Source organism: Silurus meridionalis, chromosome 15 (assembly GCF_014805685.1).
Source record: "Silurus meridionalis isolate SWU-2019-XX chromosome 15, ASM1480568v1, whole genome shotgun sequence".
Lineage (NCBI taxonomy): Eukaryota > Metazoa > Chordata > Actinopteri > Siluriformes > Siluridae > Silurus > Silurus meridionalis.
Window position 1 is genome coordinate 20,410,670 of NC_060898.1, and position 15,246 is coordinate 20,425,915.

General features: G+C 38.3%; 1 protein-coding gene across 3 annotated transcripts; it reads right to left on the reverse strand.

The window, feature by feature from the left end:
• Window positions 1-1,837: 1,837 nt before the first annotated feature.
• On the reverse strand, window positions 1,838-14,754 carry mat2b (methionine adenosyltransferase II, beta). Of its 3 annotated transcripts, XM_046868440.1 has the most exons (8): window positions 13,665-13,912; window positions 13,503-13,548; window positions 11,909-12,103; window positions 11,708-11,822; window positions 10,222-10,368; window positions 9,481-9,674; window positions 6,761-6,874; window positions 1,838-2,496 (listed from the first exon to the last, which is right to left on the reverse strand). In XM_046868440.1, exons 2-8 carry the CDS (start codon window positions 13,527-13,529, stop codon window positions 2,320-2,322), a joined length of 969 nt encoding a protein of 322 aa, XP_046724396.1. In that variant the 5' UTR covers window positions 13,530-13,548; window positions 13,665-13,912; the 3' UTR covers window positions 1,838-2,319. The 3 variants fall into 3 exon arrangements, with proteins under 3 accessions (XP_046724396.1, XP_046724395.1, XP_046724394.1); XM_046868439.1 differs by lacking the exons at window positions 13,503-13,548; window positions 13,665-13,912 and adding an exon at window positions 14,626-14,754; XM_046868438.1 differs by lacking the exon at window positions 13,503-13,548 and having other exon boundaries at window positions 13,665-13,911.
• Window positions 14,755-15,246: the final 492 nt, after the last annotated feature.

A 15,246-nucleotide genomic window follows, 5' to 3' on the forward strand; every position in this document is an offset into this window, starting at 1 on the left:
AGTTGTTTATGTTCATGCTGATCAAAATATATTATACTGGTTTCACCTGAATAGTTTTCACCACCAAAACATCTGGGCATCAGTTCCTTGTATACGTCATTGAATGCAAAATGGTTAAACCAGGTGTCATCATCTGTCATCTAAAATTTCTATTTAACTTTTTTTGTAACTGTGACTTGAATTGGTGAATTGTGCAGATGAATCTTGAATGTCGGACATCAGATCAACCAATGATCAACCAGTTCTCTAAAACAGGTCAAAGGTGAATCTTGTGAACCTTCATTTGGAGAGTGAATACAGACAGAGCAAAACACAGACATAAATTCTGAAAATTGATGAACAACTAAGAAACAAACACTTGTAATGTACAGTAAAAGTGTAAATCTTGTCCGGTCTCTTGCAATCAATATAAATTAAATAAATAAATGTGTGTAAATAAAATGTTTTCAATCACTGTTATCCACACCATAGTTTATTTCAAGAAATCCTGAAACTGCAGCGTCATACTGATGACATGACCAATGTTTTTTGTTGTTTAGATGTTAAACATAATCTTGTTTGTAAACAATGACAGAGGGACTTTTCATTTTGCTGGAAATTATATGTTCATTGACACAAATACTTTCTTTTGAGAAATGAACTAGGGATTTTGAGAAAAGTACAGGGTTTTGCAAGCAATCCAATGTATTGTGCTGTTTGTACAAATTGTTTTGTAAATGCACTTACTGGTTTGCAAATATTAAGGATGATTTGAGAAAAACTGAATGCCATTTTATGTTACCTGATAGTGGCACATGATGTGTACATGATGTCCTGTAGGCACCAATGCGTGCATGCATAGTCTCTTGCAATGTCCCACTGTTATTAATGTGATGTGCCTTGGGTCCATGTGAACAGGACCAAGCAGTTACTAAAATCTCACCATCTTCAGCTCTGCTACCTCCAGCTCCACCTCCTGTCTTTTACTTAATGCCACTGTCTCTAAACCATACAACATTACAGGTCTCACCAGTCCTATAAACTTTCCCTTTCACTCTCGCAGATACTCTTCTATCACAAATCACTCCTTCTATCACTCTTCTCCTCCCACTCCACCCTGCCTGCACCCTTTTCTTCACTTCTCTAACACACACTCCATTACTTTGCACTGTTGACCCCAGGTACCTGAACTCCTCCACCTTCTCCACCTATTCTCCCTGTAACCACTCCACTCCACTGCCCTCCCTCTCATTCACACACGTACTCTGTCTTACTCCTACTGACTTTCATTCCCCTTCTTTCCAGCGCGTACCTCCACCCCTCCTCAACCTGCTCCCTACTCTCACCACAAATCACAATATCATCCGCAAACATCATAGTCCATGGAGACTCCTGTCTGACCTCGTCCGTCAACCTGTCCATCACCACTGCAAACAGGAAAGGGCTCTTAGCCGATCCTTGATGCAGTCCAACCTCCACCTTGAACCAGTCTATCGTTCCTACTGCACACTTCACTGCTGTCACACTGTCCTCATACATGTCCTGCACCACCCTCACATACTTCTCTGACAAACCAGACTTCCTCATACAGTACCACAACTCCTCTCTCGGCACCCAGTCGTACGCTTTCTCTAAATCAACAAACACACAATGCAACTCCTTCTGACCTTCTCTATACTTCTGCTGTTTCTGTAAATGTCTTCCTCCTCTCTAACTCCTCCTTCGGCCAACAGTAGCCCAATTTCCACCGGTACCTGTGGTGGTCGTTGGGAACCCGGGCCTCGACTGATCCGGTATGAAAGTCTCTTTTGTGCAGTTACTAAAATGAATAAATGACTAAATAAATGATTGGACACAATTTGTCTCTCAGGAACACATCATATTTATTCCAAAAAGACTGTTACAGTTGCAACGACTTGCAATCTCTATCAGTGCTGTGATCCAGTGCATGTTCTAAGCCATACTGTAAGCCACTTTCAACAATTGTTTAATCTGAAAATGAAATATCAGGTATTTAAATCAAAAGGTTTTTTCCCTTATTTATTTATTTATTTTTGTCCAGATTTGCTGGAAATTTATCAAGCTGTGTGTTTACACACTGTATTCTGTACGGTCATTCCGGGTACGTTCAAATAATCTTGCAGGCATCCATGGTAGAATGGATATCCTCAACTGCATTAAGCAAAAATACTATTGGCTATAGTGCAATATGAAATCAGAAACAAAATAATAGATGAAATGCTGTTATGTATGCATTAATATAACTCATACAGTATCAACTAAAACTATTTCAATTGGCCCTGTATTTTTTGTCAAAGTCTGGAATGTATGCTTCGTCCCTCAGTGAAAGACGGTCTGTCTCCAGCGTTTATCATGAAGGAATGGCCAGAGACACTTTCTAATCGCTGTTTTAAAGGGAGTCGGTTCCACGCTCAACCCAAGCATCTCCAGACGAGAACATTCTAGCTGGGCATTTTGTGGCCTCTGAGCTCCGGCTCCAGCAGGCTGCTCTGTCAACTACATAAACACACACACAAACACAGATTTTTTGCATATAGTCAAAAGTATCACCTGTGTTATACAATAAAAGTCTTGGACATGCAAAGAAATGCTGTAGAGCAAATATGCAGTTAGAAATGCCAAAACTGCACGATTCCACATAAAAAAAAAACTATTTGGCAGACACCCTTATCAAGAGCAACTTACAATTATCCAATCTTTATACAGCTGGGTAATTAAAGGGTTAAGGGCCTTGCTCTGGGGCCCAGCAGTGGAGTATTTAGTGTGACAACTCAGTTGCAATTTGATAAAGATATGGAGCATAATTTTTGCCCTGCTACATAATATGGTGCCTTCTTTACTGATAATTTGTTTCCTTCCCCATAACATAACCTTGACTCAATAGTCGACACATTCATAGATTTTGCAGATTAATCGGCACTAATAATTGATTGCTGGAGCTATCAGCAAATATCCATACCGACAGTTTTTCCGGGTTGCGTCCGTTTACACGAGACTGCATGCTGCACGAAGTGCGCTATATTATATTTAGTATTTAAAATGTATAATTTATTATTTATATAATTATATTAATTAATGAATATGTTTATATTTTTTTTCATGACACATTTTCATGATTCAGTACTTATTTATTTATTTATTTTTGTAATAAATTGCAGTACTATTTTACGTTGAGTGTTATTTTGTTGGGTTTTTATCCAGTATTTTAAAAACTATCGGTTGAATTCCAACCTAGCTATTGGTATCGGTAAAATACACTATCGGTCGACACCTACTCAATAGTCTAAATAAATCAAACTTTGTGCTAAAAAATAAGGTGTCAAAACCTTTACACAATGCTGTATATTAGAATTACATCATAATAAACAAAGACGCAACTTCGTTTTACGAAATATTTCTAAACACCCCCTTAAAAATCCAATCTTAGCTGTCATTTACAAGATAACACAATCAATGTACAACCCCTGGCAAAAAGTATGGAATCACCCTTCTCAGAAGATGTTCATTCAAATGTTTAATTGTGTAGAGAAAAAACCAAGCACATATATGCCACAAAACAATTTTCACTCAACAAAACAATATTCTGGCTGTATAAAACACTTAAAAAAACAACAAAGAAAGATAACTATAGTCAATTACAAGTGTTTTTACAGATCAAACAGAGGAAAAAAATATGGAATCACACAAATCTGAGGAAAATTATATGGAATCACCAAATAAAAACACTACTAGTACTTTGTTGCACCACCTCTGGCTTGTATAACAGCTTGAATTCTCTGAGGCATGGATTCAGCTAATGACAAACAGTATACTTCATCAATCTGTCTCCAGCTTTGTCTTATTGCAGTTGCCAGATCAGCTTTGCAGGTTGGAGCCTTGTCGTGGACCATTTTCTTTAATTTCCACCACAGATTTTCAATTGGATTGAGGTCCGGACTATTTGCAGGCCATGCCATTGACATTATATGTCTTTCCTGTAGAAATGTTTTCACAGATTTTGCCCTATGGCACGATGCATTATCATCCTGAAAAATGATGCTACCATCACCAAACATCCTTTCAATTGATGGAATAAGAAAAGTGTCCAAAATCTCAACATAAACTTGTGCATTTATAGAAGATGTAATGACTGTCATCTCTCCCATACCTTTACCTGACATACAACCCCATATCATTAATGATTGTGGAAATTTGCATGTTTTCTTCAGGCAGTTGTCTTCATAAATTTCATTGGAACGGCACCAAACAAAAGTTCCAGCATCATCACCCTGCCCAATGCAGATTCGTGATTCATCACTGAATATAACTCTCATCCAGTCATCCACAGTCCAAGATTGTCTTTCTTTAGCCCACTGGAACCTTGTTTTTTTCTGTTTAGATGTTAATGATGGTTTTCGTTTGGCTTTTCTGTATGTAAATCCCATTTCTTTTAGGCGATTTCTTACAGTCCGGTCACAGACATGAACTCCACTTTCTGCCCATTTGTTCCTCATTTGTTTTGTTGTGCATTTTCTGTTTTCAAGGCATATTGCTTTAAGTTTTCTGTCTTGGCGCTTTGATGTCTTTCTTGGTCTACCAGTACGCTTCCTTTTACAACCTTTTCATTTGATTTGTACTTGGTCCAGATTTTAGACACAGCTGACTGGGAACAACCAACATTTTTTGCAACATTCCGTGAAGATTTACCTTCTTTGAGAAGTTTGATAATCCTCTCCTTTGTTTCAACTGACATCTCTCGTGTTGGAGCCATGAGTTATGTCAATCATCTTGGTTCAACACATCACTAATGTGTGCAAGCACTCTTTTTTAACTGCAGACTAATTAGCAGTTGTAATCAGATACAGGTGTTTGTTTTAGAAATGCAAAGTGCATGGTGATTCCATATAATTTTCCTCAGATTTGTGTGATTCCATATTTTTTTTCCTCTGTTTGATCTGTAAAAACACTTGTAATTGACTATACAGGGAGTGCAGAATTATTAGGCAAGTTGTATTTTTGAGGATTAATTTTATTTGAGGATTTAATTTGAACAACAACCATGTTCTCAATGAACACAAAAAACTCATTAATATCAAAGCTGAATATTTTTGGAAGTAGTTTTTAGTTTTAGCTATTTTAGGGGGATATCTGTGTGTGCAGGTGACTATTACTGTGCATAATTATTAGGCAACTTAACAAAAAACAAATTCATACCCATTTCAATTATTTATTTTTACCAGTGAAACCAATATAACATCTCAACATTCACAAATATACATTTCTGACATTCAAAAACCAAACAAAAACAAATCAGTGACCAATATAGCCACCTTTCTTTGCAAGGACACTCAAAAGCCTGCCATCCATGGATTCTGTCAGTGTTTTGATCTGTTCACCATCAACATTGCGTGCAGCAGCAACCACAGCCTCCCAGACACTGTTCAGAGAGGTGTACTGTTTTCCTCCTTGTAAATCGCACATTTGATGATGGACCACAGGTTCTCAATGGGGTTCAGATCAGGTGAACAAGGAGGCCATATCATTAGATTTTCTTCTTTTATACCCTTTCTTGCCAGCCACGCTGTGGAGTACTTGGACGGTGTGATGGAGCATTGTCCTGCATGAAAATCATGTTTTTCTTGAAGGATGCAGACTTCTTCCTGTACCACTGCTTGAAGAAGGTGTCTTCCAGAAACTGGCAGTAGGACTGGGAGTTCAGCTTGACTCCATCCTCAACCCGAAAAGGCCCCACAAGCTCATCTTTGATGATACCAGCCCAAACCAGTACTCCACCTCCACCTTGCTGGCGCCTGAGTCGGACTGGAGCTCTCTGCCCTTTACCAATCCAGCCACGGGCCCATCCATCTGGCCCATCAAGACTCACTCTCATTTCATCAGTCCATAAAACCTTAGAAAAATCAGTCTTGAGATATTTCTTGGCCCAGTCTTGACGTTTCAGCTTGTGTGTCTTGTTCAGTGGTGGTCGACTTTCTGCCTTTCTTACCTTGGCCATGTCTCTGAGTATTGCACACCTTGTGCTTTTGGGCACCCAGTGATGTTGCAGCTCTGAAATATGGCCAAACTGGTGGCAAGTGGCATCTTGGCAGCTGCACGCTTGACTTTTCTCAGTTCACGGGCAGTTATTTTGCGCCTTGGTTTTTCCACACGCTTCTTGCGACCCTGTCGACTATTTTGAATGAAACGCTTGATTGTTCGATGATCACGCTCAGAAGCTTGGCTATTTTAAGACTGCTGCATCCCTCTGCAATATATCTCACTATTTTTGACTTTTCTGAGCCTGTCAAGTCCTTCTTTTGACCCATTTTGCCAAAGGAAAGGAAGTTGCCTAATAATTATGCACACCTGATATAGGGTGTTGATGTCATTAGACCACACCCCTTCTCATTACAGAGATGCACATCACCTAATATGCTTAATTGGTAGTAGGCTTTCCAGCCTATACAGCTTGGAGTAAGACAACATGCATAACGAGGATGATGTGGTCAAAATACTCATTTGCCTAATAATTCTGCACTCCCTGTAGTTATCTTTCTTTGTTGTTTTTTTAAGTGTTTTATACAGCCAGAATATTGTTTTGTTGAGTGAAAATTGTTTTGTGGCATATATGTGCTTGGTTTTTTCTCTACACAATTAAACATTTGAATGAACATCTTCTGAGAAGGGTGATTCCATACTTTTTGCCAGGGGTTGTATTATGGTGGGTTTGCCTGACTAAACCCCACTAATAAAGCAAGAAGTGTGCATGTGACTGCAGGCATACCGGTATCAGGTGACTCCTGGGCAGGTTAAATGCGTCTGCCATAGCACAAGCAATCTCATATTTAGTCATCTGCTCTTTTCCGGAATAATGGAAGATCCCACGCAAGGACGGGTCCTAGAAGGTCACATCAACATAAAGACATGAGTAGAGATTAGCATAGATGCTGTGCTAATAAATATGTGAATTGATCACAGATTGTCCCACTCAAATAGTCAAATATGTCATCCATAATATTTGAAACACTACTACATCTTCCAGCAATGAAACAGAAAAACGATTTGCCTGTGTCAAAGGAAAGACTTTAATCCTAAATACAAACTACTCTGGTTTGAAGAGAAAGCAGGGCTCAGCATGCTGAAATAAAAATATCATACAAGTAAACAAAGTAGCTTAAGAATGATATGGGATGTGTCCATTCTCTAGTCAGGGAAAAAAAACCAGAACAGATACAATGAGGAAATTTATAACATTTCCTACAAATATTGTTGAGTCAGTGATTATTGAATATCACATTCTAGATGTATTCCCCCTTTTCTGTTATAATTAGCTCCACACTTCTAGGAAGGCTGTCCACTAGATCTTGGAGCGTGGCTGTAGGGATGAGTGTTCATTCATCCAGAAGAACATGAAATCTGCCACTGACATTGGGTGACAAGGTGTAGGTGTAGTTGGTGTTCCAGTTCATCCCAAAAGTGTTCAGTGGGGTTAAGATCAGGTCTCTGTGGAAGACATTCTTCCATTGTTATTTTACATTCCAACTTTGGCCAACTATGTCTTCAGAGAGCTCATGTTGTGAATGGTGGATTTTAAGGGTGGAACAGGTTCAGTAGCTCTTAGTTCTACATCCATCACTCGAATAGAAGCACGGATACTCATGTTTTAAAAGACTCTGGTAAAAGTTGAAGTTATGACTACACTTTTTCACTCAAGTTAAAGAAGTTTGGGCTCAAGTAAATGTACTTAAGTAAAAAGTAGCCTTTACTACTACCTGTTTTAGTGTCTAATGAATGTATCCAGGCTGAGCAACCACCATATAGAACACAAGCAGAGAAAAGATGATGATCAGGAATGTCTCTGTTCTCAGTCACGTTTACATCACTGACTCCCTCTGTCTCATCCACGTTAGACAAACTTCTTGTTGCCTTCTGCCTTGCTCATTGTTAGCTTCATAGGCTAGCCTACGTCTGTGAAATAGGTTGATGGGCTGAAAACGGCACGAAATGTTAAGAGAAAATATCGGTCATGTCACCAAACAGATTAAAACTAAAGTAACGAGCCTGTTTTTAAAGTGTAAGAAGTAGAAAGTACAAATGTTTGTGTAAAAAAATTTAATGATTAACTTTTGACTTTCAAAAGTTGTCTGAAATATAAATAGTGAAGTAAAATACTAATAACAGAAAAAAAGTACATTAGCAAAGTATTTGTACTTCATTACTTCCCCTCTCTAGTTCCAGATAAATGCAAACAAAGACATTCTACACCTTCTATTGTGTACTTTCAACTTTGTGGAAATGGTTTTGGGGAAAACAAATGTATTTGGTCTTACACGTGCTTTCGCATTTTTACCAACCACTATCAAGTGCCGTGCAAGAGATCGTGGACATTCGAGCCAGTATCTAATTACAAACGGAAGTGATCAGGATAATGTCGGTTTCATTTTTTCAGGCAGTGAACTAACACTTAAATGAAGCATGACATTCCTGATAAATAATAAGCACCCATTTCTGATCAGTACACCTCAACAATGATAAAACTGTACTGAATGGACATTCGGTGGCACCCAGATAAAGATGGGTTCCCTTTTGAGTCTGGTTCTTCTCAAGGTTTCATCCTCATACCATCTCAGGGAGCTTTTAATTGTCGCTGCTGGCTTGCTCATTTGCAATAAACGTATAGGCAGGAAATGTATAAATTCAAGCTTCACAACCTTTTATCTCTGTAAAAAAAACGCTTGGGGGCAATGATCGTTCTTAAAAGCGCTATACAAATCAAACTGCATTGAATTGAATAGAAACATTGTTTCGCTAGCAAGGTTTTTTATTCACAGTTGGTTTTAGTATCAATTATTCATCATGGTCTTTGTAGGATGATAGTTTAGGCAGGATTAACATTTAGATAACATTTTTAATAGACATTTTTAAATTTAATACATTTTTACATTAAATAAATCTAAAGCAATTTTCTGCTGATCCGAAAAATCCGGTGCATGACTCAAAAACTGCAATGTGATCCGAACCGTGAGTTTTGTGATCCATCGCACCACTATTATTCGAACACGACCCGTTCTGTACGTCCTATAAAAAAATATCTATGACGATGATCTTTGATCTATGGCTATATATGCAACAGTGTTAATGAAACATGAAGTAAAGTCAAGTGGGTAAATTATTGTCTGTTTACTTGCGTACATTTCTCCAGGACCATATTACAATATATAGAAATAGGTGCAAATGAGTGCAGGACAGTATATAAACAGAACTTACACACAGGACAATAAACAAACATAATATGTCCTATGAATAAACTATTGAGTAACATAGCAGCACAATTAAAGCAGCACTATTGGCAGCAATACAAACTCTATAATATCCTGCTTTGTAAATTGCACATGTGCCATAACTGAATGCTAGGGCAAAGTTTAACTTAATGTTGTTGAACTTTCAGGATTTGCATTTCCAAACTAAGTTACTTAAGCTATTCTAAGTGACTTTAACTATTACCTGAAGACCTCGCTCAGCCATGTTCCTACAGACCCGTGCCACATTGCTGGTATAGGTGGGGAAACGTTGCTGACAGTGGTCTACAGTCGAGCTCTCGGCTCCATCCTGAATGCGATCCCAAAGCACGGTGACGGCACTCTCCTCCACCTTCTCCACCTCTCCGTACAAAATGGGCACCCTGAGTACTACAGCACCTGCAGTACCACATAAAAAGTGGTTTTCCAGGATATTTCTGACATGTTTTCCTGAACACACGTTGCTGCTGATGACAGAAGCCTGATCTATATTTCCCCATTCCAAGATTAGCATCTTCTAATTATTGACTACGAAGCCACCAAGAGGCCAAGAGTATCTCGACATGACGTTACCACTGCCATGCTTCATTACAAGGTGTTGTCAGGGTGACGTGGGTTGGAGTTGCCAACAAACGTAGCACATCGTTCTAACGCCAAATCTACCATCTGAGATGTGGATCTCTCCAGTTTGCTCAGAGTTACTCTTGGTTTCTTGGCTGCTTCTCTAACTCTGCTTCTCTCAATCATGCCACTCAGATTTTATGGACGACCTCTTCTAAGCTAAGTCGTGGCTGTCCAATATTCGTTTCAGAATACATGAAAACTCATACAGATATTTTCTCTGGCATTGAGGGGAAAGTTTTATTCAGTGTGTTCGATACAGTGAAAAGAAGAAATGCATGATGAGAATTAAAACAAAAGAAAGTAGAACATTTTTATTCCATACCTGGACAGTGTCTGAGTATTTCCCTTTCACCCCTAAGCTTTGATTTCCCATACATGTTTAACGGATTGGGGGTGTCGTTTTCTCCGTACGGGGGATTGCGCCCATCAAACACGTAATCAGTGCTGATGTAGATCAGAAAGATGCCAGCTGCATGAAATGTAAAGAGACAAACCACACAGTAATCGGAGTCAACACTCTTCAGGAAGTCTTCCTCCAAAGATGTAGACAAATATTCTTGATGTGTTTTTTTCCATGAGAAACTCTACATTTTGCGAGCTACTAATCACTTTCTTTTAAATTTCTTTCATCACGTATCCCAAATATGAGCAACATGAGAAGCCAACTGCCACTTGAACACTCAATCTATTATATGAAATTCGTGCCTGAAAATGTTAAGATCTGAAAAAAGACACAGCGCTACTTTTGTGCTTTTTCTAGGGCAGCACAGGCAACCAGGTCACCGTGAGCTCTTATTACATATCTGTAGTTGTTGCTAAATGTTCTTCTTCATCATTTGGGACACTTGTGTATCCAGTCTATTAGCTCCTTTTCCTCAGTCCTATTCGTTACAATACTGTGTACTGCATTTCTCTCATTTACAGGCTTGTTATCTGTTAAGCCACTCAGCTATCTTTTCCCTCAGCATCTCTGCTCGTGCTCTGATTAATTCATTCTCTCATTTGTCAACAAACCTTTCAAACATTTATCACTACCTTTCAAACATTTATCACTGCCTTATCTTCCTCTGCCTTATCTTCTCAGTTGTAGTCTACTGAATGTGCACTTCTGTTTTACGTTGCCAGGTATTTAAACTCCAATTGGAATCTTGTTTCCGATTCAAATTAAACACATTTATTGATCAGCTACTCTTGTTTCAGGTTTTTGGTGCTTGTGGTATAAAGCAATAGTAGAAGCTGTTGCCAAAAAAAAAAAAAACTAAACCTGCAACATTTGAAAGGATTTTTGATCCAGCCCAATATATCTGAAATCCTCCAACCTGGCAACCTTGCACCAAAGGACCCAGTTGCGTTACTGTCCTCTAAGTTAAATTTTATTTTATAACGACAGGATTTTTTTTTTTTCTTATTTCATATATTCTGTTATTCCTACATTTCAAGTAGTAAATGGAAACTAATTGAAAGTGGTGGTCAACTGATATGGGTTTTTCTTTGGCCGATATTTAGAAATCAGGGCAGCCAATAGCAGATATATGATGCCAATTTTTTTTGGTCGATATGTTTGGCCAATTTTTTCTTTTTTTTTTCCCCTTCATCTCATCAAATCCAATAGTTGATTAATAAGACGTGATACAGCAGATTGTTTAAATTAAACATTTATAAAAAAACAAAAGCCTCTCCTATAAATGGACTTGTTAGCAAGTTTTGGTACTGGAGCTCCAAAGCAACTGAGAAAAACTATAAATGAATGATTTCCTGTCACTTTACTCATGACAGTATAAAAGCATGGTGACGATCACCTGACTAACCTGCTTCTTTTGCCAGTGTAGCACATGCATGTACATTCAGGTTCAAGGCTGCTTCTGTGTGATGCTCCACCACGTCTGGCCTTCTCTCAGCAGCACAGTGTACGATCACATGGGGCTACACAAGACACAACAGACGGTTAGGAAGCTGCTTAGCATTAACATCAGACAAAAACACTTTCAGTGCATTAAGCCTAGAAGCACCTGGAAGTTCTGAATAACCGCGCGCACAGCGTCCTCATCCAGCAGGTTGCAGCTGAGGAAGCGAGGCCGAGCGCGAGTGTGCCCACACCCAAGCGTTTCCCAGTCATTGTTCAGAAACTCCTTGTAGACTGCGCGTCCAAGAAGACCAGTGGCTCCGGTCACCAGTACACGCCGGCATGAACTGCACATTTCCTCCTTAAACAGGCAGAAAACCAGAAAAACTTCTAACTTCTCAATTACAAGCAACCGAGGCTGTAATGTTGAGTTGATATGCATGTGAAAAAAAGTTCTAGGGTTAGAAGAAGAGCCTTGATTTGTCACAAACACAACCCCAATTCCGAAAAAAGTTGGGATGCTATATCAAGGTTTTAGAGCAGAATATGCTTCCATCCAGATGACATCTTTTTCACGATAGGCCTTGCATATTTCAGCGAGACAACGCGAAACCTCGTAGCTGCGTAGTGGCTTGGCTTTCACCAATCAAAAATATTTGGCACATCTTAAAACGAAAAATATGCCAAAGATGTCCCAGGACTGTAAAGCAGTTAGAATCCTGTATCAGGCAAGAATGGGACAGCATTTCTCTCCCAAAACTCCAGCTACTGGTTTCCTCATTTCCCAGACGTTTATAGACTGTTGCTTAAAGAAGAGGGAATGCTACATTGCTTTATTTTTTTTCTTCTTAAAATGGTACATTTTGTCAGTTTAAACATTTGATGTGTTTTCTATGTTCTATTGTGAATAAAATTTGGGTTTATGAGATTTGCCAATTTGCATTCTGTTTTTATTTACAGTTTACACAGTGTCCCAACACTGAAAACGTTTCTTCGCGTATCTCAAATTGTTAGGAAGTTGGGGCCGGAGTGCAGGGTCTGCCTTGATACAGCACCTCTTAACAGTGGCAGCTTGGCCATGCTGGGGTTTGAACCCCAGACCTTATGATAAGTAGACCAGAGCTTTAACCACTGAATCACCACTGTCCTTAAGAAAAAGAGTTGAAAGGATTTTATTTCATTTACAAAAATTGTTAACCTGTTTTCTTGACATATAACAAAAAAAAGAGCTGTCCCATGCTAATTTTCAAAATTATCTGTCACAATCCTGTGCTTCTATGCAAAAATCTAGACTGTAGTGTCAACGGTCAGGAAGAATCCAACCTTCAAACATTTCTAGTACTATTTACGATGTTTCAACATTGATTGCAAAAACGAAGTGTGATTCCTTCATTAATAAGAGCATCAGATCCATAAACAACAAAACACACACACACACACACACACACACACACACACACACACACACACACACACAAACCACCCTTAAATGTAACATTTTGATTGACATAGGTATAAAAAGCCTTTTTTTTAAACGACTTTAAAAGACTTTTTAAAGTTCCTAATACTCAAGGGGTTTGGCCAAACTTGCAGCAGTGACGATTATTTACATCAACATGGTGTAGATATGATGAGCGAATGAATGGGACAGGAGTAACTAATATACTAATAAGGATCAGAGTTGAGCTGTCAAGCCTTATTTAACCGTGAAACAAACATCTGTTTGAAATTGAAATCATGCACGTGAGTGTAAAACCAACCAGATGTGCATTAGAGCCTGTTTGCATCCTAATGGAGTTTTCTTTCCTGATGCACCATCAAAAATAAAAAACATATATGACACCCAATTAACTGCATTCAAAATTCATAAGTGCATCCTCCAAATTGAAAGTCTGCATTGCCTACAACTTTGTTGTCCTCACCTGCACGAGCGCTACATGACCTGGGCTGAAACAGATCTTAAGCTCTTTATCCCTGAGACTCATGTCACTATCGCGGATACACGGCGTCTAATTCACAAAATAACCTTGGCAGGTAAACAAAAAATCAGCAGCTAAAAACTGAAAGCACGCGGGGAAAAAATCCTTGTTTTAACATTAATACTCAAACGCAAAACAAGGTACATAAACAGGAAGTGGATAAAGCATTGCGCATGCGCAAAATCAAGAAGCCTTTCGAGGCGTCAATACTACACTGATTAACGCAGCCTGCCATTATACGTTGTCGTCTCGTATTGAAGAACAAAGGTGTTAAACCAACAACAAAATTGGTGGTTTGACGTTGTGTGCGCACTCAAAAAGATTATGAAAACATTTTGTTTTGCCGTGTGACCGATTTTTACAGTTCTATCTTTACACATACGATAATCCAATTGTCTATGCGCAAATCTGGGAGCCTTTCGATGCATCAATACGACACCGATTAACGCAGCATGCTATTATCCCCGTATTTATCGTTTCGTGTTGAAGGGGAAAAAAGTTATAAACAACAACAAAATGAGTGGAAATAGTTTGTCGTGTATGCGATGATAAAAACTATTTTCCCGGATTATCTGAAAATATGATAATTAATAACTCTTAATCAGCGTTGCCCCGAATCTAATCTAAAACACGCCTTTTTGCAGTTAATGAGATATTTTCTCCTTTCAGGTCACATTTGCGCAACGTTCAAATTAACACATTTTATAACTAGGATAAATAAATATACATATTATATATAATAGAAAATATCTGGCATAAAATACATTTTGCAGGAAGAATTATTTGACATGCTATACATTATGTACATTCATACAGTCTTTTATCCCAAACCGTGCAACAAAGAACATATTAAAAATAAATACAAATATATAAGGTGTATAACTATAATGTGTATAAGTTTTACCTCCGAATCGCCATATTCAAGCCCCAGCATTATGAAGTAGCAATTTATAATCATAAATAATAATTGATACAGCAAAATCTACCCGGAAGTTTTTTTGTCCTGTTTAGTTTAAATTGCTGTCAAGTCGTTTCAAAATACGAGTCCTGTTCCCTTCATCTGTATTATCAAATTAGGCGATATTGAAATTATACTCGAGAATAGAGTTATATTTTAGTTGTTGTGTTCTGGTATATTAATATTAAAAGGAGAGAATGAATGATTACAGTTTTTCTCAGTTGCATTTACAAAACAATTTGTGCAAACAGCACAATAAAAATAAAAATAAAATATTTTTTTCATTTTGATCGATTTTATTATTTGTTTAACTAAAAACTCAAACCTTAAAAACTGCATTAAATGGTCTATGAAGACCCAACCTTCTGCTGTAGGTGGAATTTTTTGCAAAGAACATGGTGAACATGGCCAGATACCACAGCACCACCTTCAGTGGTGTCCTATCTGAATCAATCCACCTCTTTATACCATATCATTTTGACCCCACAGCCATAGAAACCATCAGTATTACACTGAAACATAGTAAAACAGAGTGCTGCATCACAGACAGTTCAAAAAAATATTATG

Bases quoted from the DNA above. Each gene is read 5' to 3' on its own strand.
- mat2b (XM_046868438.1), bottom strand. From the start codon at position 13,727: ATGAGTCTCAGGGATAAAGAGCTTAAGATCTGTTTCAGCCCAGGTCAT. The intron at 11,823-11,908 runs GTGCTTCTAGGC...TGTCTTGTGTAG, and splicing joins CGGTTATTCAGAACTTCCAG to CCCCATGTGATCGTACACTG. The intron at 6,875-9,480 runs GTAATAGTTAAA...GTGACCTTCTAG, and splicing joins TGGCTGAGCGAGGTCTTCAG to GACCCGTCCTTGCGTGGGAT.